Raw genomic sequence first — 24,642 nt, forward strand, 5'->3', positions numbered from 1 at the left:
AACAAAGGTTGACTCCTGTCCAAATTATTTTGGAGCGCTTAGATTGATAAATATACCATTCCTTAAACCACAAACAAGCCACAACAGATTTCGTCTGTTTTGAACAAATTGTTCTGTTAGTAACTTTAAAATATTTCTCGAACTTTTAAACCAAAGACTCGAGACTTAACCTGGGACACTGTTGTGAAACTCACTATGACCTCTTGAGTTTCTACATGGATTATAGTATACAGACCAACTTTGCAGACAGTTTAGTTTTACAGAGGGTGGCTCCTCCAGAGACACGAGAACCTTTATTTTTTTTATGTGAAGCATCAACCATCCACTAGCATGTAAAAATACTCGTCTTCGTAATGGCAGTTTCTCATTCGTTGTCGAGACGACAAACTTGGAGTTGTGATTATTCAGTTTTCTCTTATTCGGCTGTCTTGTTTTTTTCAGGGTGGGGTTTGCCGTTAAAGGCTCTGGTCCACTTGAACAGAACATCTTTTTTCCATGGTTGCTCATGAACGGTAACATCAGTTACACCAGGGATATGTAATCACTGGCAACGACCCGGCAGTTTCCCTTACTATTTATTTGCACACATTTTCAAAGCACTGTCTCAGTTACATTCCCAAAAGTGATGTGGAAACTGATGAACAACACTCCATGAATAAGTGACTTTTCTTTGTCAGTGATTGGCTGATCATGACCACGAGTGTGAGTGCTATGATGATTGGTTTTGCATGTAGCATTTTTAAAACTTCCCCTCCCATTGTTACATTGTTCTTTTATTTATTCTTTGTATACTGAATTCTTTTATTTAAAGCAAACCTTATGCTGTGCATAAAGAATAAATGCTACCCTTTTTCAACCCGTTTGGTTTTTGTATTTTATTGATTGCACTGTCCATCTGACAAGATAACTGCACCAAATTGAACACACAATACTAACCTGGTGATCGTTCTTATAAGAGGCCAACTTCACCAGCAAAATCTGAACATGGTTAAAGCACAATTTTAACATTCAGCAAGAATACTGGAAACAAATTACTAAAAAAAAGATACCTTTCAAAACCTTCGATTACAACCAATATTGATGGTTAATCTCATCACTGCTTTGAAAAGAAACTTTTCTGGGTCCAACCTGATGGGTGACTGCAGAAAGTCCAATGTAAATGCCATATAATGTGTAGATGAAACCAAAGATATGTTTACAGCATCTTCTGTTAATGTATGACATTGAAACCAATTAAGTAAATTTGGTTCATAATTTGTTCTTGGTGGTTTTAGTGAGTTTTTATTTCTAACGGAAACCAAATGACTGAAGTCAAAAAACAGAAAAATACTATAGGCGTATCAGTGCAGATGTTTAGAGAGATTATTTTTAATACACATTTATAAATGTCCAAATCAAAGCGCTAAATGCTTCAGGAGGTATGGTCTAGAGCAGAGCTCTTCAACAGGGGGTCTGCGACCCTTAGGGGGTCCTCAGAGTTACTGCAGGGGGTCCGCCATATTATTTGATCCCAAACTTTTTTCTTCCAAAAATGTCCGAATACATATTAACATAAATACAACCTATAATAAGCAAAGATTAATCTTCCTATATGTTAAAAAATGACAACATTGATGATACCCATGAATCCTCCTCGTGCAATGTGCTCACCCTGAAAGCCGAGCACCAGCTAGCTGTCCTATGCTAAACCCTCTATGTGTAGCGCCAATAAAACACTGGAAATAATTGCATGCCGTTTTAGCCTAATAGGTACGCATTATTAGCCTAAGTACACGGCCATTCTTACATTAATGTGATCTACAATGGATCGGTTTGTACCTTCTCAACCAAGAAACTCTGACAGACCCTGCACTTCATCATTGTTACGTTCCCCGTTAAAGGTCCAGGGGAGGAGGGGACGTAACAAAGGAAATAAAAGTGTCCCGGGGGAATGGGAAAGGTGAGAGGCGGGACCAGGTGTAAAAACACATTTATTAACATAAATGAACCCCAAGTCAATATATATAATAAAAAGGGCAACTAAAGAAGCTGGCTCTTAACTAACGAAACAAACTCAGATCAGACCAAAAAGAAAGAAACAAAATAACAAGAACACTAACAAAGGTTTCACCCTCCTTCTCAAGCAGCATAGAGTACTGACACAAGAGCTCGCTCTCTGGTTGACAACAATGGGCCACTGTCCGCCTCCGTCTCCGTCTCACGCTGGCTGCCAACAATGGCCCACTGGCCAGCTCTCTCCATGGCTACCAACAATGGCCCACTGGCCGTCTCTCTCTCTGGCTACCAACAATGGCCCACTGGCCGTCTCTCTCTCTGGCTACCAACAATGGCCCACTGGCCGTCTCTCTCTCTGGCTACCAACAATGGCCCACTGGCCAGCTCTCTCTCTGGCTGCCAACAATGGCCCACTGGCCGTCTCTCTCTCTGGCTACCAACAATGGCCCACTGGCCGTCTCTCTCTCTGGCTACCAACAATGGCCCACTGGCCAGCTCTCTCTCTGGCTACCAACAATGGCCCACTGGCCGTCTCTCACTCTGGCTGCCACCAACACTGGCCCTGTTGGGTGTCTCTCTCCAAGGTATATACCCAGCTGATGAGGATTGGAATCACCTGGGCTCAACCAGCCGCTCCACAGGGGGCAGGGCATTACCTGGAGAGGAAAAATTACAGACACGGCACTAGGGCCGTAAGACCCCCTCCCATAAAAATAAACCCTAGGTTTGTATACAAGAGAGTAATCATACGCAACACACGGCACTAGGGCCGTAACAATCACGAAACACTTGCGCATATCACTAGTAGCCCCAGATATCCACAAAGCAATGGTGAGGCGGAGAGAGCGGTGAGAACAGTAAAACAGATACTGAGCAGGAATCAAGATCACCAGAAAGCTCTCTTGGCTTACAGAACAACCCCGTTAGCTCATGGAGTCTCACCAGCAGAACTGCTGATGGGGAGAAGATTGAGGTCTACAGTTCCAGTCCCTCCTCGAACACTCGGAACAAAATGGCCAGACCTCCAAGCTTTCAAAAGGAAAGACATGAGGATGACAGAGAACCAAAAGAAACCTTATGGAGCAAGACACAGAGCAAAGGAGTTGCCGATACTTGAAGAGAGTCTGGATCAGAACAGCAAAGACCACTGGAACAGTACAAGCACCGGCTTCAACTCCAAGATCATACAAAGTAGAGACGGGGCTGGTAACACTGAGAAGAAACCGAGCTCAGCTTACTGCTCTTCCAGAACCAGACCAGCGCGACCAGATCCAGCCCGACCCTAATGTGACTGTGACCAGATCAGGGGGAGTCTCCCGTCCACCTGAAAGACTGGACTGGTAAAACAGGTCATGTTCAGTATTAGTAAGACCTGCTGTGAAAAAGGGCAGAATAATCCCCTGCAGCAGTCAGAAGGGTCAGGTAGTCCACCCTGCCCTTCAGTTTAGGAAAATATATATATAATACTTTCATTGATGAGACGAGATGAGACGAGGCTCAAATGTTAGTGGTGGGCTAACGGACAATAACAAATTGAATGAATTATTTTTTCGAAACTTGCACCTAGGCAGTGCGGTGCATCTTTATCATTGGTTGAATGTCGCCCGTTCCATCCTCCGCTCCCTGCGTGCAGATGCCCAGACATGCAAGTGACGCCCTAGCAAATGTCATATGGTGGCTCAAGTTCAAGCACTCAGTACTGGAAGACTAGCCTGTCAACCTTAACGTAGCCTACAGTGTGATCTGTATGGGCACTAAGCATTCGAGGACAGATATCTCCCATAACCTAGGCTAGATATCCAGCTAAGGTAAGAATATTAAATACAAGTTAACAGTGAAATGTTGCTGTAAGAGTTGCAACAGCCACTCAGTACATTACATCTGTTGAAATTCCAGCATACTTGATATAACCTGTCAACTTGCATCCAATTTCCAATACCTGTATTAGCCTAGTTGAATTGGTTTAAAGAGAGAAAACATCAAATATAAAGCAGGGTGTTGTGTTGGTACGTAATCAGGAGGCAGAACGATGTGATAGAATCAACTGGTAGAGGCTTTACTTAAAAACAGCAGGGCATAGCATGGCATACTCAATTTTGCATATCTTGTATAAATCCAAAGCCCTTATAAGGCTTTGATAACTCATCCCTTCCTCAGTACGTCACATCCTATAGACCGATCCTTGGAGGGACATCTAATAGACAACTTAAATACTGCAAACTAGACTATTATGCAGTTGTAGACACAACAGAGGGGGTCCCTGGGCCTGAGAAGAAGGGAAGGGAAGGAGTTTAATGTGGCTATAAGATGGACTATTAAATGTGACTAAAACGAGACTAAAATGTTCTGCATTTCCATCGACGAAAACTAGACTAAAACTAAGAAGGATAAAAATGACTAGATGTGAGTAAAACTAATATGCATTTTCGTCTAAAGACTAAGACTATGACTAAATCAAAAATAGCTGCCAAAAATAACACTGCTTTGTGGTGGTTAAAGGTCCCATATTATGCTATTTTCACTTTTTCAGTTCTTGTCCACACACATTTGGATCTCTGATGGGCCTACTCGATCATTTGTTAATGTGAGCAATAAAAATTCATGATACATCCTGTATTAATTCATGTATTAAGAACTTCAAGAACTACTACCCTGTTACTTGCTCTTAGCACTTATTGTATTCACTCATTTAAAAAAAAACCTCTTTCTTGTGCTTTTACTTTTGTGCTGGTTTTGCTCTTAGACGCTTGTTTAGAGAGAAGATGCACTTATGACCTCTGATGACTAGTAGTTCTCCTGATTTCCTACGTTAAATGCACTTATTGTAAGTCGCTTTGGATAAAAGCGTCGGCTAAATGGCTGTAATGTAATGTCATGTATTAAATCACCAGTCTCATGCATTGGTGAAGCATCACTTTACTACATTACTTTTTTAGGGTAAAAATAACTATAAAGTAATTATAAAGTGTTACCAATAAGGTAGAATTGTTATGCTTCAGTTGTATAACACCAAATTTGGCGGAGATGCAGTTGAGAAGTTGTAGAACAGATCCAAATGTCTGTGGCCTGCTGGTAAATGGTATTACTGATGTTATTCACACTCAAATTGTAAGTTTTGTTTAGGCGAACCTAAAAAATTGAATTTCTGCTGTAGTTTATCTGCAGTCCTTCTGTCCTGGTGGATGGTACAACTAAACTTCCACTTGAAGTACATTTTTCCAGGTGTTACCTATACATATACACCAGAATTGTGCATCTGGGCAAGAACAAATGCACTGAAGCTACGCGACTTGATTGAGTTGCACTGTGGAGGCAATCCATTCAAAGAAAAAACACCATTGAAGAGTCTTGTTTCATCAGCGCTTGTGACAGATGCGGCAAAGCATGATATTCTCCAGTTTGCGGAAAAGGGTCAGAAGCGCTTTGAGGACTTTGTTTCTGAACGTTTGATCACTACGTCAATACTCTCAGTGTGGGACAAAATTAAGAAATTCAAGTTGAAGACCTTTTCAAACTGGATGGAGAAAACAAAGGCACGTGTTGGAGACAAGGTCATCAAGTTGCGTGAGGAACGTGAACTGCTTGGAAGATTTCTCATCATCCAAGGCAGTCGACCAAGTCTAGTTCCCAAACTTGAGGAGACAATTGGAGACTATGAAATGTCAATGGTTCCCTGCTCTCTGTGTGCTGTGGATGGAACCTTGTACAAAGCTAGTCTCATGCATGCAATTGAAGATGCCGAGGCAGAGCTCCTTGAAGCTGTCCCAAAGCCTGATCCAATGCAAGAAGATCCTCCAGGTGTCCCTATCAAAGTTCTAATAGTTGATGCCATGGGTGTGCTTCAGAGCATGAAAAAGACACCAACCATGCGGAAGCTGTCAGACCTTCAGGACGCATTTAACAAACGCATCAAAACAATGATGGCTGGCTATCATGAGGGTCGAGTTGTCTTTGATCGCTATATGGATGAGTCATTAAAGAAGAAAACTCGACAGAAGAGAGCCACTACTTCTGTAGAATATGAAATCCATCCAGAGATGAAGCTCACTATGTCGATCAAGGATCTCCTCTCTGCAATTTTGGCACAAAAATCCTACGGGAGTACATAACATACTGCACTATAATTTAGTACAGTAATTTAGTGTCACAGAGACTTACAAGGCCGACACAGTTCAGAGGAAGACGGCGTTAAAAAACCACCAGATGAATCATCTGAGCCAGATGCTGGAATGACAATGACCGGCCGACAAAACTTTGCAGTGAACGTTTTCACTGTGATCACTGATAAACTTGTGGCAGAACTAGACCGGAGGTATGGATCCTATAATGCACTGAATAGCAGCTTTGGATTTCTAAATGAAATTCACATCATCTCATCTCAAGAACTTCGTCCAGCAGCTACACTGCTTCAGATGAAACACCAGGCAGATTTACAGGAGGACTCTGTCGATGAAATAGAGCGGCTCAAAGAATTCATCAGAAACGAAGAAATTACAAATGCACGGGCCTTGCTTCAATTAATAAGGGAGAGGAACCTGTCATCAGTTTTTCCAAACATGGATATATAATAGCCTTCAGGATGTATTTAACTCTCCCTGTAACCAATGCCTCTGGAGGGCACTCCTTTTCAAAACGTGGACATGCCAAGAACAGACTGCGCTGTACAGTGAGACAAGAAAGACTCAGCCACTTAACACTGATGTCATTGGAAAGTGACATTGTTCGAGCCCTGGACTGCACCGCTCTAATCAAAGACTTTGCCACGCGTAAAGCCAGGAGGAAGTCGTTTTAAGGGTAAGAACAGACTTTAATACCTGCGGTTGTTATTGATTGATTCGTGCAATATTCTTACGCTTGCACTACTTTTGAGTGGAGGAACACTGGACAGAAGGATGCCTGCAGGCTTCACTTGCCAGTGTTGTATGAGTTTGTTTTTGGACATTGGACATTTCATTGTGGCCATTTAGACTGTACGGCACTTGAACTTACTAGGCAAAGCAAAGGGCTTGCGTTCATGTGTATGTGTGTGTGTGTGTGTGTGTGTGTGTGAACTGCTATGAGAGGAAGGATAGTGGAATTAGTAGAGGGAGAAGTCGGCTGCTTCTCTCTGTCATACCAGCAGCTGGCAATGTGTTAACAGGTGTATCAGATATTGTGATCTGAGACTGGATATATTGCCTTGGATTTGGGGATATGGCACACGTGTTGTCGTTTCCTGGTTTTAACTGCTGCATTACAGTAAAGTGAAGTAATCGTCTGAATTTACCAGACTGTGCTATTATTTGCCTTTACTCACTTAGACATTATAGCCATCATCAAAACTCTCATTGTATCATAAAATAAAACTGCAGTCTTAAGTGATTGTTGATGAGGCCTTGAAAACCTCACAGCCCCCGGGGCCCCATGCTACTGTAATCCGGCCTTGGCTCTGCTAGTTAGCTGTTACACAAGTGGTTTGTTCACTGATGATTTTTGGATTTGTAGTTGAGCTGTGTTTTTATACAGTACATTCTGCTCCATATTTTGGTAGGAATTGTGCGTTTATGCAGTTATGTGTATTATACTTACTGTCAATATGACTACGTATGTTGATGTTTGTATACCGATTTATTTTCTTATTTCTGTAATGTTTCCGTTTTACAAAACAAAAGCAAAAAAAACAAACAAAAGAGGAAAGAAGACTTAAGTAAAATACAAGAAAAGTCAAGCCTTTTGTGTTTATTGGAGGACTTTTGGACGTTAACTGGGCGGTCCAGCTTCGCACGAGAGCACGCGCTGCGAGGGCAGTGCGGCCTCCCTCCGCAGGGCCGCGCTCCAGAGCTGCACGCAGGGAGCGTGGATGAACCAGCTGGGTATGGACGCGCAGGTCGGCTGCAGAGCGCGCTGGGGAACGTGCGTATGCCCGTCTCGTCAAACTCTCGGGGTCATCAGCCCGAGTGCGCAGCGGCTCATCTGCACGTGTTAGTCGGCCAATGCAGCTCCGATCGCAGGAGCTCCGCCCGAGAGCGCTGCCCAAAATGTCGCCCCGCTCGCTGCCATCAGCCCTCTCGCTGGGATCCAACAAGCAGACAAGACAGCGCGTCTTCCCTCAAACAAGGACCAAGCTGGAGGGCTTTCTGTTTATCCGACCCAGCGCTTGCCCGGGCTAACAGTTCAACCTGGCCATGGAAAGCCTCCCAGTCCGATTTGCGGGGGGTGGTGGTCCGATTTGCGGGGGGGCGGGCGGGGGGGGGGGGTGAGCCACACACTACCAGCCGTCTGTCACACCTTGCGAAAGAAAAGAAGGGACACGTTATCCTTCATCGATCAATGAGTGACACGGTTGCATGACCCTGTGATTCATCTGTTTACTCATTTGTCGTAAGGTTAAGTCGATGATGAACTGACTGATAATTGTACAGGTGCGGGTTTGCTTTAACAAAAAATAACTGAAGTACTCTCTCTCTCTCTCTCTCTCTCTCTCTCTCTCTCTCTCTCTCTCTCTCTCTCTCTGTCTCTCTCTCTGCTTTATTTTATGCTTTATTGCAGCGACGCCTTAAATGATCTGGTAGGGTTTCTATTGGATTGTTTTGCCCTAAAACGACATTAAAGTGTTTTCGCAAAGTTGGTTTGGAGGTGATTTTTTTTAACATTTTCCCCACAGTTAAAGATCCTCTAAAAGAGCCCTGCTCGTTGTTGTGATGCTTTGTACGTCTTCTCCGAGTGAGGCTTTGTTTTTAATGCGCCCTGAATCTGCTCTCGTAACTGCGGGGGAGACGGGCGCTATCTGATTTGACCCATCCGACATAGCAAAACAACTGATTTTTAACCCCTGTCAATGCCCCGTTTTCAGCCAAGTAGGTTAAAGACGCCAAGTGCAGCCTGACTCTGGCTATGGTCTGTCCTCGGAATCAGAAGCGGGTAGTTATCTAACGTCCAGTTCACCAGGCAAGTTTAGATAAACTGGGGTTGCCATGTCCGGCGTACAACTTCAGAAAGCTAAAAAAAATCCTTTCATTCGTGAATGTGGACACGGGGGATTTTATTTTTTATTTTTTTGTTCAAAATTCCCCCGGTCAATACGTATCATCGCATCTCTTATTGTTTTATTTTAGATCGCTCGTCGTCAAAATCGGTCTGACCGGAAGTGGCCATCGGAGAAAACGATACAAACAATAATGAGCGCGACGCTCGGAAGTGGCTGAGAGGGAGACGAACCGCGGCGGTGGTGTCCGCGACGCCGCGTCTGGCAACCACACGGATGCGCGAGGAGACGGGGGAAGACGCCAATCGCCTGCCGTCTCTGCGGGTTACCCCGGGTTTAGCCCGTGAACTTTGGCACACTTAATTTCAGCGGTCGCACTTTTTTTTCCCTTTGCTGAAACGCGTCGATCTCTCCGATGAGCCACGCCGCCGTGCTTTGCTGCACAACATGTACGTGTGGTTTACCATTTTAGCCGGACTGGCGCTTCTGCCCTTTCTGCTGAAAACGCGATTCCCCTATCTGGGAGAGGACTGCGTGTACACGCTGAGGAGCGTCCTGCTGGGCGCCAGGCTGACTTGGTACAAGAAGAGGAAGCCGTTCTACAGCATCCTGGACTGCTTCTTGGACGCGGTCGAGAGACACCCCGACAAGACGTTCCTGCACTACGAGGGCCAAGCCTACTCTTACGCGGAGGTGGACAGGCGCAGCACCCGGGTGGCCAGGGCTCTGCGGAGCCACGCCGGCGTGCGGGAGGGGGACAAGGTGGCCCTGTTCTCCGGGAACGAGCCCTGCTTCGTGTGGACATGGCTGGGCCTGGCCAAGCTGGGCTGCGCCGCGGCGCTGCTCAACTTCAACATCAGATCCAAGTCTCTCCTGCACTGTTTCTCCTGCTGCGGAGCCAGGACCCTGATCGTGTCTGCAGGTAAAGGGGGGGGGGGACGCCGCGCAAACTTTCCTAGCGCACGGCTTCCCAAGTTTCCATAACTTGGAAAGCCGGGCGTCGTTGCGTAACGGCCTCTCCGTGCCCGGCACGCATTACATAGCGAGGAGCGCGCTTGGGTTTGGCGCAGTGGCTGTCTGAGCGCCTTCCCTTGTTGCGCACGGCGGGCCGCGGCCGCAGGGGCGCGCAGGAAACCCGGAGCTCCGCTGCTGCTGCTGCTGCTGCGTAATCTGCGGCCTCACGAGCAGCTCGGTAATGCTCGGTAATCCAGGCGGGGAAATCCCAGAAAAGTTGAATCGGTTCACTTGGAGGACTGCATACAGTTTCTGGGATCCATGGACAGATATTACGGGGGTGGGGTGGGGGTGGGGGGTAGTTATGAACTATGATACAGGCCGGCATATGGGAAATATTAGGTTTTCATGTAGCTCGTGTACAGCACCCGTGAAAAGTTTGGACAATGTGAATGTGGGGTTTTCAAAATCTTTGAAATCATTGCCTGTGTCTGAATTTCTTCCCAAAACAATTTTACATTTAAATATATATATAGATTTTTGAAATGCCCCCCCTCCCAAATCTCAACAACAAGTTGTTTCATTTGGTACTTAAATGAAATTCAGTGAAATTAAGACCCTACCATGAGTAGGCGCGGCCCAACTTTTAACTGGCACTGTATATTAACAAAATACCATATTTAAGAATGTAACTGAGGTTAATAACGTTGAACTGTGTGGTAATGTAAAGGATGATATCAAACCAAAAACTATTTTCTAGAATAGTACTCACTCCGATATGTCACTCATTTTGTGAGGAAATGTTAGGTATAGATTCGGATCACTAATTTGGACGACAAAATTGTGGGTCACAATATAACAATAGCTGAATGTCATCCTGAGACACGGGGCCGACCCGAGCATTTCTGGGGGCCTCGGCAGAGTTTGGCTCGCCCCACCCCGGTGTCCCGGCACCACTTTGTTACTCACGTGACTTACAGTATGGCCCTGTGTGCCCGCCTTGGTTTGCTTATTCCTCCGGCCGGCCCCACCGATATAATACCTATTAAAGAATAACTGCCCTGCCCTGCCCTGCCCTGCCCTGCCCTGCCCTAGACCACTACACGCAGCAAAGCTCAGTGGAGAACATTAATTGAGGTCATGTGTTTCCTTGCAGAGCTGCAGGACGCTGTGGAAGAGGTTTTGCCGAAGTTAAGAGAACAGGGCATCTCTGTGTACATCCTGTCAGAAGAATGCAGCACCGAGGGGATCAACACGTTGTCTGACAAAATCTCCCAAGCCTCCGATGAGCCTCTGTCCCGTGATCTCAGGGCCAACATCAATGTTAAGAGCACTGCTCTCTATATCTACACCTCAGGCACAACAGGTAGCACAGTTTTTACTCGCTAGCGTATAACTTGAGAGAGGTTTCAACTTTGTATTGCCCACCCTGACTCGGCTCTGGTTAATCAGTTAACGCATACGTAAGATAAGGTCAGTTTCCAGGAATGTGCATTCTCATTATCTGCCTATCATTTGTCTTTTGTCTCTGAGCACAGTAAAGCATCAGAGCACTAGTTGCCACCCAGTTAATCAGTGCACTCTTATCAATTACTTGGATTATCAGTGTGAGTAAAGGATAATTCTGGTGTTTTACAACCTGGGTCTTGTTTTCCTGGTTTTTGCCATTGTGCATATCGGTTATATTGTTTTACTCACCGGCTTCATTGTGGAGATCTTGGCCCCGGGATGGCTGTTGGACAGCTTTACAGCATGTTGCAGGGCAACGCGGTTAGATTGTTTACATGATTTCCCATTATCTACCACCTCCTATGAGGGCAGGTCGTTAGTCAGTGGTTACTGCTGTTATCGGTACATATAGGCTGGTCACTCCTGCAAATTGAAGTAGGAAATCATTCAGTGGTGTGATCGATCAGATTGGATGTTTTGAGTAAAAACTTTTTCACTTTTGTTTTCCCTTTCACGCGCCAATATGTGGTTTAGGTCGTTGAAAAAGAAAGCCACTTTATTTTGTCAGTGTAGATTACCATAAAGATTTTCTGCATTTAACCCACCCTGTTGTATAGGAGCAGTGGGCAGCTGCAGTGCCCAGGGACCAACTCCAGTTCTTCTTTCCATTGCCTTGCTCAGGGGCACAGGCAGGAGTATTAACCCTAACATGTGTGTCTTTTTGATGGTGGGAGGAAACCGGAGCACCCGCGGGGAAACCCACGCAGACACGGGGAGAACATGCAAACTCCACACAGAAAGGACCTGGGACGGCCTGGGGTTCGAACCCAGGACCTTCTTGCTGTGAGGCAACAGTGCTAACCACTGGGCCACCATGCCACCCTGGGTTAACTGGCCGTTGACTTATTCAAGCTTATTCCTTGGCAGAGGTGTAAAAACCAGGTCCAAGAGTAGAAGTCCCAATAGTGTATTTGCTCCAGCCATGTACTACACCAACAGATTCTAGGCGACACCGCTCCCCAACTAGGTAGGTGAAGCTAGTTTATGAAATCATTACACAATGGCGAAAACTACGAAAATAATGGACCCAGGTCAGGGGGGGGGGGGAGTATCCTTTAATGTCAGTAAAATGTACAACATTTAAAAAGACTCTTAATTCTCCTCCTCTTAAAGGTTTACCGAAAGCAGCGCTCATCACTCACGAAAGGGTGTGGGCAGCATCCTTCATCCAGGCAGTCTCGGGGGTCACATCAGACGACATCTTCTACATCAATCTCCCGCTCTACCACAGCGCCGGCTTCCTCATCGGCCTGGCCGGGGCGATTGAGAGGGGTAACGAGAGGGGCATAAGGGAGGACCTCATTTAAGAACTCGTTACACCGAGCACACACCGAGCCTAGACGCTTTGAGCACTGATCTCTGCTAGCATTGAATTTTGTCCCATATCTGCTATGTTAACATGTCATTTGATTTAAATTGTAGGTATAACCGTTGTTCTGAGGAGAAAATTCTCAGCCTCTCAGTTCTGGGAGGACTGCAGAAAGTACAATGTAACAGTGATGCAGTACATAGGCGAAACATTGCGCTACCTCTGCAACACACCCAAGGTACATGCAAACCAGTCCGACCTGTGCTCAGGCTCCCTTCACAATGTGGCTAGAATGGCTGACATCAGTCATACATGTCTCAGGCTGAATTTCAAGATTTGTTTGTCTATACTGCTTTATTCATAGCTTGCATTCTTGCCTTTCTATTTTGTTCAGTCTTTGTTGGCCCTAAGGCAGTAGAAGCCATTGTAATAGCGAGATTAAAAGCCAACACCGCTGTGTGTCTGCTGAATCGGAGATGATCTCAATAAATCCCACCGGGTGCTTTTCAGAAAGACAATGAAAAGGACCACAGAGTAAGGATTGCCATCGGCAACGGAGTCCGACTGGACGTCTGGACTGAGTTTCTGGATCGATTTGGCGACATTAAAGTCCGAGAACTGTATGCTGCCACCGAGGGAAATATTGGCTTCATTAATTACACTTCCAAGATAGGTGTGGTCGGACGGGTCAATTTTCTCCACAGGGTAAGTGGTTGAACACTTCTTTTCATTTTTTAATGCGGTATAAGCCCGCGGCCGGTCTCTTAAGAAGATAAAATGCTCAGGTATACTGTCACGGCTGTAAAATGACCTATTTAAATGTCATTGTCATTCGTTGTCTCCCAGAGGTTTTTCCCGTACACGTTGATCAAGTTTGACATAGAAAAAGAGGAACCCGTCAGGAATTCACGGGGTCTGTGCGTCAAAGCAGACAGAGGTGAGTACATGAAATTGGGGGGGGGGGGGACTTCTGGGAATTGAACACGCGGCATTTCGGAAAATTTTGATGTAGTACATTTGTATTACTCCATCGTGTGAAATGAAACGGAGTCATGGCATGTCAAAAGCGATTTTGTTTTGCTTAGGTGAGACCGGCCTTCTGGTGGGAAAGATTACCAAAATATCTCCCTTTATTGGCTACGCCGGCAACCAAGAGCAGACGGAGAAGAAGAGGCTTCGCGATGTCCTTAAGAAAGGTGACCTGTACTTCAACTCCGGGGACCTGCTCCGGATCGACCACGAGAACTTTATTTACTTTCAGGATAGAGTCGGAGACACTTTCAGGCAAGTTGCGATTCATTTGTCTCCGTCTTTCTGACCTGTGAAAATGTACCTTCACCTATTTTTGTCTGCTCCCGTTTGTTTTCTTTTCCATGTTTGTTGCTTGAGTGCAGGTGGAAGGGCGAGAACGTTGCCACGTCGGAGGTGGCAGACACTCTGACAACGGTGCACGACATCCTGGAGGCAAATGTGTACGGCGTGAAAGTGGAAGGTAACTGTATTGTAACCGTGACGCTGACAATCCCAAAAGCAGCCCTTTGCAGTATTTCGCTATTCGGCGAACAAAAATCAGTGCAAACATGGGTATTTCTGCTGCGTCTAAAATCAAATGTTCTCTGAAGGACACGAGGGCAGGATCGGCATGGCGGCTCTCATTCTGCAAGAAGGCAAAGAATTCGACTGTTCCGAGACCTTCAAGCAAGTCGCAAACTACCTTCCGGCCTACGCAAGACCCCGCTTTTTAAGGATTCAGGTGAGTTCAAAACTTGATGCATTATCTGTCTGTGGGAAGTTGGTCTATGTATGTGTGTACAGGATGTATGTATTTGTACGTGTGTGTGTGTGTGTGTATGCACTGCCCTTCAAAAGCTTGCTGACACCGTGCATTTTTGAAGTCTTGCGAGTAATATTTGATTTTCTCCTCTTACTTTTCAGTGGAGTAAGGAAAAAAATGCCTGCAAAGGTCTCCTGACCATAAAACAGTTATTTATTAATGCTTTGGGTGTATTTATGCAACATTCATCTTCAAGCGAGTAAATGATGACTTGACAGTTTTCTTTTTCCAGACGACTTAAGAATACGTATTGGAAATCTTTTGCTCCAGAGGTGGCTTGGACACATGTTTGGTGTGGCCCCTGACTGCTAACATTACAACAGGGGTACAAAATGGGTGGGATACGTCATTATTCCCAAGGTAGTGCTTTAGTAATTTGTTGGTCCATTTTGTAGTTTTGCAAAGAAAAATGGCAAGATCTAAACAGCTTCTTTGTTTTTTTGCAAAGACAGGACAGAAAAAGAAATAATTACAAAATAAATAAAAAAAATAATAAAATAAAATGACCCCTCAAAATTCAGTAGCAATACCATACACAACATTCAATACACAATTCCACCTGGATGTCCCTTTTTATGGAAACAGGTCAGTGTGTGTCACAGGAAGTGGGATCAGTTCATCTGGACACACCGTTTATCGAGAGATGAACTGGTCCAGATGAGCCGACCCTACTTCCTGTGAGTTCCTTACCTGGGTTATTGAGCATGCATAATGACGGGTCAGTATGTAGTTGGGTTAAGAGGTGAAGGTCAGAAATTTTGTCAAGAACGACCTTCATGGGGGCGTCTGGGTGGTGTAGCGGTCTATTCTGTTGCCTACCAACATGGGGATCACCGGTTCGAATGCCCGTGTTACCTCCGGCTTGGACAAGCGTCCCTGCAGGTGGGAAATGTGGGTATGTGTCCTGGTCACTGCACTAGCGCCCCCTCTGGTCGGTCGGGGCACCTGTTCGGAGGGGAGGGGGAACTGGGGGGACTAGCGGGATCCTCCCATGCGCTACATCCCCCTGGCAAAACTCCTCACTGTCAGGTAAAAAGAAGTGGCGGGCGAGTCCACATGTATCGGAGGAGGCATGTGGTAGTCTGCAGCCCTCCCCGGATCGGCAGAGGGGGAGGAGCAGCGAACGGGATGGCTCGGAAGAGTGGGGTGATTGGCCATAAAATTAGACTGGGAGAAAAGGTGGAGAAAAAAAAGAACAACCTTCACCTCCTTAACATAACCACAGACTTTAGTGTTTTCAGTAGGAAGCTGTCTTTATATTGTATAACCTTATGTTGGCTCTCATCAGTGGCTACTTTTCACGTGTAACAAACCACCTTTGGGGCAAAAATATTCCTCATCATCATCAGATCGAGTATCCTCGGATGGATGTTAATCTTTTTAGTAAGTAATTTTAGTAAGATGAGACTTACTACAACACGTCCATGTTTCGCTACAACTGTGGCCGTGAGCAGTATCGGATTCGACCGAGTTGGCGACCTTGACCGTTGACCACAAAAGGGTTCTTCCGCTCAGCGTCTTGTGAGTTTCACCGTTGGTCACTGATTGGCTCTTCTGCCGAAATGTCACATCCAGTACCCTGCATCCCTGTAGCTTCGTTATTTAACCCATAACGGGGGTAACCTTGACTCATTATCAGGGCGTGTCCACATGCCAGTGGGCCATGATAATGAGTCTACGGGGGTTACTCTTCCAGGGGTTTCTGTTCGGGGTTGCCCCACCCTGGGCCTTTGGCTAAAAAGCCATGTCCCGCAAGGTAGCGGTGTGCCGGTTACTTCATAGGGCGCCGGTGATTCGCCCATAGTCAGAGCGCCGCGAGTGAAAACAGTCTGAACCTCGAGAAGGTGGGGTTGTCTTGTCTGGGAGAAGCTTTATATTGCACTGGGCGACCAGACCAAACCAGACCATAAATATTCAAGATGTGCCTTTTAGCAACAGTTTGGAAATGGAAAACTAAGGTAATTGTTATTTCGGTAAAATCTCTGTTTTTGTTGAATTAATTAGTACTGGTAGTAGTTAGGGATGGTAATGCAATTGGTACCACCATCCCAGGGGCGGCACGGCTCAGGAGGTAGAGCGGGTCGTCTAGTAAGCAGAGGGTCGTTGGTTAGATCCCCGTCTCCTCCAGAGAGCGCGCTGAAGTGTCCTTGAGCAAGACACTGAACCCGTAACTGCTCCTGATGAGCAGGTTGGTGCCTTGCCGCCGCCATCGGGGTGTGAATGTGTGTGTGAATGGGTGAATGTGAGGCGTACACTGTGAAGTGGTTTGAGCGGTCGGTAGACTAGAAAAGCACTGTATAAATGTAGTCTGTTTACCCTGGGCCCATACCAACCTGTTTTGGGTTTTTTTTACGTTTTTGAACTAAAAAGTCTACTGGTGCTTTATAATGTACGATCTTGGTCTTCTAGAACTGCCTTGAGATGACAGGGACTTTCAAGATGAAGAAAATGAAGCTGGTGGAAGAAGGATTCGATCCAGGCCTCATAAAAGATCCTTTGTATTTCCTGGACCTGGAGCGGAAAACGTACGTCCCGCTAACGAAGCAGATCTACGCCGCAGTGACCTCAGGGGACATAAAACTCTAAAAGGAAGCCCGGGATGCTCAGACAATGTGAAACTACAGAAAAGCTAGAAGTACGTATACTGAATGTCGGACCAGCTTGCTCAGCACCATGTAACTATGAACATTAGCCACTAATCTCAGGGACAGGCGACCGTCGCGACACTCAGATTGTCAAAGAAGGTTCATCTGGACACAACGTTTGTTGACACATACGTTTCATCACTCAGCTAAGTGACCACCTCAGTCTAAACTGACCGCAGGTATCCCCAACAGTACAGGACAGTGCCAAACAGCCGAAACCAGCAACCAGTTTCATATGCTACATTCATATTCATACACACTGATCATGTGTAGGCGGCACAGTGGTTAGCGCGGTCCCCTCACAGCGAGAACGTCCTGGGTTCGAGTCTCAGGGTAGTCCAACCTTGGGGGTCGTGCCGGTTCGTCCTCTGTGTGGAGTTTGCATGTTCTCCCCCGCGTCTGTGTGGGTTTCCTCCCACAGTCCAAAGAAATGTAGGTCAGGTGAATCAGCCGTACTGGCCCTGTGATGGCCTGGTCACCTGTCCAGAGTGTCTCCCCGCCTGCCACCCATTGACTGCTGGGATAGGTTCCCGCAGCCCCGTGACCCTGAGAGCAGGATAAGCGGTTCGGATAATGGATGGATGATCATGTGTACTGTTCACAGAGGATTAGGGGTTTAGGGTCGCCATCTCACAGCATTGCGAGTTGGCGACAGGTGTTCTCTGGATACCTGCAGTCAGTTCCGACTGAAGAGGTCAACTCAGATGAGGGATAAAACGTATCCGTCAGTAAACCTTGTATCCTGATGAAATGATTCAACTTTCTTTGATGTTCTTACCTGGATTGTTGAGCATGCATCAAGACACACTCGGATCATGTTTTAATAAGACAGGAGTTAATGATAACACAATTACTGTGCTTTTTTTGTTTTGTTGTACAAATAGCATTTTCATATACAGGTACTTCTCATTGTACTTTCAGTGAACTTGTTTTAAAATGGATCCCTACGTAAAATAATTGTGTACATGTGCTTTTTATCCCGTAAGCAAATCCACTAACAACGTTTTGTAAGTGAAATAAAGGTGAGAAACCAAACGGTCCCGATGTACCGATTGTGTGATTATGGGACGATCCGGCGTTGAACACTTCACATTTGAGCGTTTTGTCACGTGCCGCCCGTCTGTTCTTACTTTATCGTCGGCCCTTCTCATCAGCACACGATGAAACCTGCTTTATGTGTTGCCGTATTACGTAACCTGAATGGATTCATCTGATCCTTTAGTCCCCTTTAAGACCACCCCGCTGCGTAAGGACAGATAATGGGATGAAGGACTTGGATAACGAAGTGAGCTGACCTGTAGTTCACTAGTGCTGCAGATATTAGCTGTGTTTTGAGACGAAAGTCAAATTTCCAATTCCTGGTGGAGGGATTTTTTTGGGGGGGGGGGGGGAACGGTACGTAACCTCAATGCAACCTGTACGGCCGTGATGGAGAGAATCTGACATCACGTTTGGCTGCACTTCTGCGTTCTTACACAACATACGATAATTACGTAAACTTTGGTTTGTGTTGACTCGGTAGGTCAACTCAACCACTACACCCCTGCGACCTTTCATCCCAACAGTTTCTGGACAAAAAAAACCAAAAACTGACAAGGATTAAAGGCCACGTTGACTTCCCTGTAGTTTGTCGTCAATACGAGGCGCAAATTCAGATTTAATTATAAAACTGCTCGTTAACCTGACAACTCGTATAGGGAAGCCACCTGGCAAGTGGCGGAAACGAACTTGTCGCATAAAATTAACCAACTCGACAACTCATCACATCTAGAATCCACCCATCACCTGAACCGCTTATCCTGCTCTCAGGGTCGCGGGGATGCTGGAGCTTATCCCAGCAGTCATTGGGCGGCAGGCGGGGAGACACCCTGGACAGGCCATCACAGGGCCAACACCCACACACACACACACACACACATTCATACCTAGGGACAATTCAGTACGGCCGATTCACCTGACCTACATGTCTTTGGACTGTGGGAGGAAACCCACACAGACACGGGGAGAACATGCAAACTACACACAGGGGACGACCCCAAGGTTGGACTACCCCGGGGCTCGAACCCAGGACCTTCTTGCTGTGAGACGACCACGCTAACCACTGCGCCACCGTGCCGCCCTGAGATCTAGAATCAAGTCTTTAAAAATCTTAATTTTTCTCAAGAAGACTTAGAAAAAAAATCAGTGGGATCAGCTGGACAACGTGCAGTCATCAGAAAAAAAATGCACACCGATCAGCAGTTACTTTAAAAATGAATTTATTAATACAGTGGTATACTTAGAAATGTGTCGCAAAGGAAACAAAAAAGATGAACATAAACAAAATAAATTAAGAGAATGTCAGCCACACAGGAAAAGTAACTAGTGTCGGGTTGAAGCAGTGTTATATCAAAAGAAAATAGTACTGATGTGCCATAATAAATCGTCTATTAGTACAAAAATACATTTCAGGGCACACAATACAGCATCCAGTATCACAAATAAATGAAGGGGCCACTCTTCAACACAGACCCCTCAAGTTCACATCTTTTAAAATTATTTAAACCAAGCACTTTTTCTATCTTGTAAATAAGAATAAAAAGTTTTTTGACCGATAAAAATGCCTTAAGTAGTGTATATATATGTTGGTAGAAAAACTGGACTTGCTGCTTGTGTCAGTTCCAAGGCTCAGGGGTATAACCAGAATACAAACATAACCAATGTTAACCGCCTCGTCTTTTTAAACAAACATTTTTTTTAACTCTTTTATACAAAATAATAAAGATGTACAAAAGTTAATTTACAGAGGACCAAGGCCATATGCGAGCAATATGTACAGCCACAATTTAAACATTGTCTAGTGTTTTTGTTTTTCCTCAGACCTCATATGCATAGCGGTAAAAGAAAGCATACTTTTTTTTTTTGTCAGCCTCTATTATTATTATTATTCTTGTGTGCTAAATCCAAGTTCACCGATGAGAAAACGCAGACAACTCTTCCTCCCCCCGCAAACTTTTGACTGCCGTAAAACTGAAAGAACTGTATTTTTCTAAAATTCCACTGAAAAGTTAATATGCAGATAAGGCATCACTGCTTGCAGTGTAGGATGGGATATTTCATGTGTAGAACTTAGTAGCAGGCGTCTGAACCTGAGTCATAGCACATGCATAGATCTCTAGACAGCAGGGGTTTGGAAAATCAAGTCAGGATACTTATCTACGTTAAAACATTGCTACAAAAGATACGTTCTAGACAGACGAGAGTGAGTCAACCCATCCGGAACAAACGGGCATCTGATGCTAATACTTAACCTTCCTTCTCCATACAGTGTATTTTAATATCTACGTTTTTTTTTTCTTCCTAAAATCTTTACGATGCCGAGGTCTTCGTAACTCTCGCGTCAGGCTCGACGTTTCCGAAGTCCTTTGGAGATCCTTCAGGAGCGACGCACATGACCGAGAAACCTCACGAAGAGGACAAGTTTTGCACGCGCTACTTTTTCTACTTGCGAGTGCCTGACAGTGTGAAAATCCTATTGCAGTTATTTAACAAAACTCCCCCAAATTCTTTCACCTTGCACTGCTTTGACTTCTTTTCTTTTTCTTTTTTTTTTTCTTCTTCTTCTTTTCTTAAGAAAATTGGCTTAAAATGTCAAAATGAGATTATTCAGTCTCTGGCACTGGTCATGCATTCGAACAACAGTTCCATTTATTTTTTTTTGACAGAATTTTTTATTGTTTTTAATCTTTATTTTTGCAAGCCTTGAAAGCACCGAAATGAATGGGATGGGGGTGGGGTGGGGATGGGGACCACGGACACGCGGCCCCGGGGATGCCGTACTCCTCCTCCCCACTTGTGTGTTTATCGTTTAATTGTTTTAGGGCACAATAAACAAGGATATCGTGCTCATACTTCTTGGAGCGGTGCACACCCCGCAGCATGGGAATGGGGTGGGGGGAACAAAGCAACATCCTCTGATACTCGCACCCAGTAACAGGCCAGCTGTTGCCCTCTTCAGAAGTGGTCAATGAGCACAGACACACAGTTTGCACCCACCAGGTAGTTTGGGTCCCCTGGGAGAGATTTGTTCTGCCAGGTCTTGGGATCACCTGCGGTAAAAGACAGACACTTCAGTTGCAGGACAGCATTGCCCATTTCCTTGAACGACGCCACAAAGGTTGGTGCTGCCCAAAACAGATGGGGATCATCATGTGTGATTTATTATCAGTCAACATGAACATCAACTGGACAACTGTGGCAATGCACATCCAACAGTAATTAGTCTTCAGTAGTGGTGATTAATATCAGTTATTAATGTGCATCCATCAAAGAATCTTTCCCACTGCATTTAAGTCACAGCATTTCAGTCTCAAGCAAAGAAAAATCCCTCAACCACAATACAGGCAAGATGAGAAACGGGAGCCTTGTTGAGTCACATTTCTACAGCATAAGTCAGCTATCCAAACCGCTTATCCTGCTCTCAGGGTCACGGGGCCGCGACCCTGAGAGCAGGATAAGCGGTTTGGATCATGGATGGATGGATGGAAGTCAGCTGCTTAAAAGAGCGCTGCATGTCAAGACTAAAGAAAAAAATCAAATGCACGTGTCTGAATCACCCTGTATGACAATGACCACTAAAAGTCCTTCAATGAACTTGACATGTCAAACTAAACATGCCAATGGAAATATGTCAAAAACGCAACATGTTTCCATTGCCACGATTTTGCTCGTTTTAACAGTGGATAGTTTGTTTACACTGGTTTGGAATTGGTACACAGGTTTGTAATTCATGAGACCTGAATAACCTAGGCCCATCCGTGCCAACTGTGCATCAAATGCCTGTGGAAGTTGTAACCTCCCAGTGACAACTGTATGTGGTTGAAATAACTGGGATTTGGAAAACAAGGTGGCGAGAGATCATTAAAGCAGGACAGATAACAAAGGCTACTCCTGACCGACATTATGGTCACTATAGCATGAAACCGTCTCCCAAGTCAGCCCAAAGACCCCTGAAAGGACAGAGAGAGGACAGCGTACCCGACGAGGAGTCGGAGGATTTTAGAGCAAAAGACCAACCATCAGGGGTCATAGACGCACAGTGAGGTAAGCGAAGCTCCACCGGCTTCAGGAACTTGAGTCCATGAGGGCCACACATCACCAGAGGGCTCAGCAGCGTCTCTCCTACATGGACACAACAAGTACTTAGACAAAGAATATACACAAAAGAAGAACACAAACTCATTTTTAAAAACTTTTTTTTATTATTATTTACCTGGTAGCCTTATGACACGTATATTTGCTGTTCTTCGGGATTCATTTTTTGAATGCGGCACGAGCCGAGTTCAAACAAAGTCCACTGTAATAAGTGAGCGGCGTATATGAAATGTCACACACACTATCCTCATGTGCTCATTCAGATAGGGTGGTATAACTGCAGTTAAATCATATAAAATAATGTACTGGTAAATACTGTTTGCCTAATCCTTTCTTGAATTCAGGGAAGAAAGAAATGTCTCATATTCAACCTCTGCCAGCCATGGCCAGAGTTTTAAATTGAGGTCAGGAGCAAGCAACCAACCTTTCTCCTTGTCCAGTGGGGGCAGGATGCTGTTGTCCCTGCACACCTTGAAGTAAATCTCCTGCTCCACACTCTCTGGGATGGCCCCCTGGGGGATGATGATACTGACACCCGTCTCAATGGAGCTCAGGACTCCTCCGTTACAGTTGAAGATCCCCCGGGCCGTTGCCACCACCGTGTGCCCTTCATCCTCATCATCATCATCCAGTGCACTGGGGCTGAGGGAGAGAGGCAAAGCGACAGCTTCATCAGTCAAAGCCCTGTGTGGATAGGAGTCACTGCTACAACCTGCTCTGAGTCTTTGTCGGTCTGCAGGTTGGAAAACCCAGCGAGGGCCAGTTTGGCAATGTTGCTCACTCACCTGACAGGGATGGCCTTTGGGATGGCATTGACATTGTTGTGCTGGTACTTGGGCCTGTTGTCCATCGTCCGTGTGAAGGTGTCCAGGCCGCTGTCCTGGTCTGGAGGCTGTGGAGAGAGCTGAGGCTTGCTGCCGCCGCTGTTGCCCACTACACCGGGCTTTACGATGAGCTCTGTCTTTATTTGCGTGTCATTGGGCAGTAGGTTATGGTTGAACTTTGGGCTCTCGAACTTCCGCTCGAAGGGCCGTGCTGAGGTGGTGTAAGGCTTAGGGACATAACGGTTGTAATTGGTAGCAGTGGGAGCACCAGGGGCTTTGGGGGTGTTGTCAGTGCCATTGATTGGAGGTTTCTCAGGGAGGCCCCGTGGTGGCAAATATCCCCCCTGTGTGGAGTCCTCCCTGCTGACAGGCCTCAGAGCTGCCACCTCAGGTTTGGGGTTGGGTGAGCTCAAAGGTTCAGGAATGGAATTCACTGGAAACACATGAGATTTTGAGAATTTACTTACAGTCAACAGCACTGTTCACTGTTTTTTACATTTAACTACTCATCTGATTCTCTTAAATAAACTGACTTTCTGTATGTGTGGCTTTCTGTATGTACAGAATGAAGCAAATCCGCATTGGCCACACACCAGAAGTAAGAACTAGACCTGTGTGCCTGGGATGTTCACATGGAATTAAAGAAGTGTGAGGACAGGACATAGGAGCCATGCAGAAAAAAAATTCAACATGTGCTTACCCTCATTTGGGCTGAGTTTGGGCAAGGTGCTGGGCGGGATTGCAGGTGGTGGCGGCCCGTACTGAGAGGATGGGCTGATCTGGGCCAAAGGTTCATACCTCTTCTCCACTGGACTAACCTTCTCCAGAGACTCAACCCTGATGCAGGAACACACACACACCCACACACACACACACACACACACAAATGACACATTTCAACAAAAGGGCTATACGCTTCAAGACTGGCCTGACAAAAAAGTCTGAGCACTGATCTTAATCCGGTAGAGTGGTTTCACATAAGCTAAAAATAATGGGGTGAGGTGCAGGCACCTGTTGTAAGGGTAAGACAGTTGAGCTGGTTTGGGTAGTTCATGGAAGCGGTTGATACCCAGGCTGGGTTGGCCCATGGCCTTGCTGTCAAAGCTCCGTCGGTCAAAGTAGGACAGCTGCTTCCTGTAATATTCCTCGTCCTCATCTGGGTCATAGTGGTTGGAACGCACCACATCGTCAATGGGTTTAGACTGGGGCTTCTGTGGCTCAGGGGCTCTGTAGTAAGACCCAAAGGAAACACGGACATGAGGGTTTCAAGAGGACAGAGAAACTGTAAAATAGGCTGTGTACTTTTTAATGTTCCATTAATACAGTGGCGCTTGCAGCATGGAATTCACAATGACTGTTTGCTATCCACTAGATAGAGCTGGGACGATGACGGATGATTACTGACACTTTTCTGCAGTGAAACATCTTAACCACTGTCCTTAATCCATTAATTTTTCAGTCTGTTTTTGTGTAAT

At 45.7% G+C, this 24,642-nt stretch overlaps 2 protein-coding genes across 2 annotated transcripts in view; one reads left to right on the forward strand and one right to left on the reverse strand.

Moving 5' to 3' along the window:
- The first annotated feature begins 9,188 nt into the window (after positions 1–9,188).
- zgc:101540 (hsFATP2a_ACSVL_like domain-containing protein) lies at positions 9,189–18,243 on the forward strand. The gene is made up of 10 exons (XM_056281425.1): positions 9,189–9,881; positions 11,070–11,279; positions 12,536–12,694; positions 12,845–12,969; positions 13,242–13,436; positions 13,578–13,668; positions 13,817–14,015; positions 14,126–14,223; positions 14,354–14,484; positions 16,975–18,243. The coding sequence occupies exons 1-10, from the start codon at positions 9,407–9,409 to the stop codon at positions 17,149–17,151; spliced, it is 1,860 nt and encodes a 619-aa protein (XP_056137400.1). The 5' UTR covers positions 9,189–9,406; the 3' UTR covers positions 17,152–18,243.
- Positions 18,244–19,255: 1,012 nt separating this feature from the next.
- The window catches only part of tjp1b (tight junction protein 1b), a 47,112-nt gene continuing 41,725 nt past the window's right edge, over positions 19,256–24,642 (reverse strand). The window contains exons 23-28 of the mRNA XM_056281224.1: positions 24,179–24,394; positions 23,868–24,004; positions 23,129–23,600; positions 22,768–22,985; positions 22,227–22,370; positions 19,256–21,298 (exon numbers count right to left, since the gene is read on the reverse strand). Coding sequence (XP_056137199.1) covers positions 21,204–21,298; positions 22,227–22,370; positions 22,768–22,985; positions 23,129–23,600; positions 23,868–24,004; positions 24,179–24,394 — 1,282 coding nt within the window. The 3' untranslated portion in view covers positions 19,256–21,203. The remainder of the gene's footprint in view (positions 21,299–22,226; positions 22,371–22,767; positions 22,986–23,128; positions 23,601–23,867; positions 24,005–24,178; positions 24,395–24,642) is intronic.

Source organism: Lampris incognitus, chromosome 6, assembly GCF_029633865.1.
Source record: "Lampris incognitus isolate fLamInc1 chromosome 6, fLamInc1.hap2, whole genome shotgun sequence".
Lineage (NCBI taxonomy): Eukaryota > Metazoa > Chordata > Actinopteri > Lampriformes > Lampridae > Lampris > Lampris incognitus.

Coding starts and splice junctions, on each gene's coding strand:
- zgc:101540 (XM_056281425.1), top strand. CDS start 9,407: ATGTACGTGTGGTTTACCATTTTAGCCGGACTGGCGCTTCTGCCCTTT. Junction 12,970..13,241: donor ACCTCTGCAACACACCCAAG/GTACATGCAAAC, acceptor GGTGCTTTTCAG/AAAGACAATGAAAAGGACCA. Junction 14,224..14,353: donor GTACGGCGTGAAAGTGGAAG/GTAACTGTATTG, acceptor TGTTCTCTGAAG/GACACGAGGGCAGGATCGGC.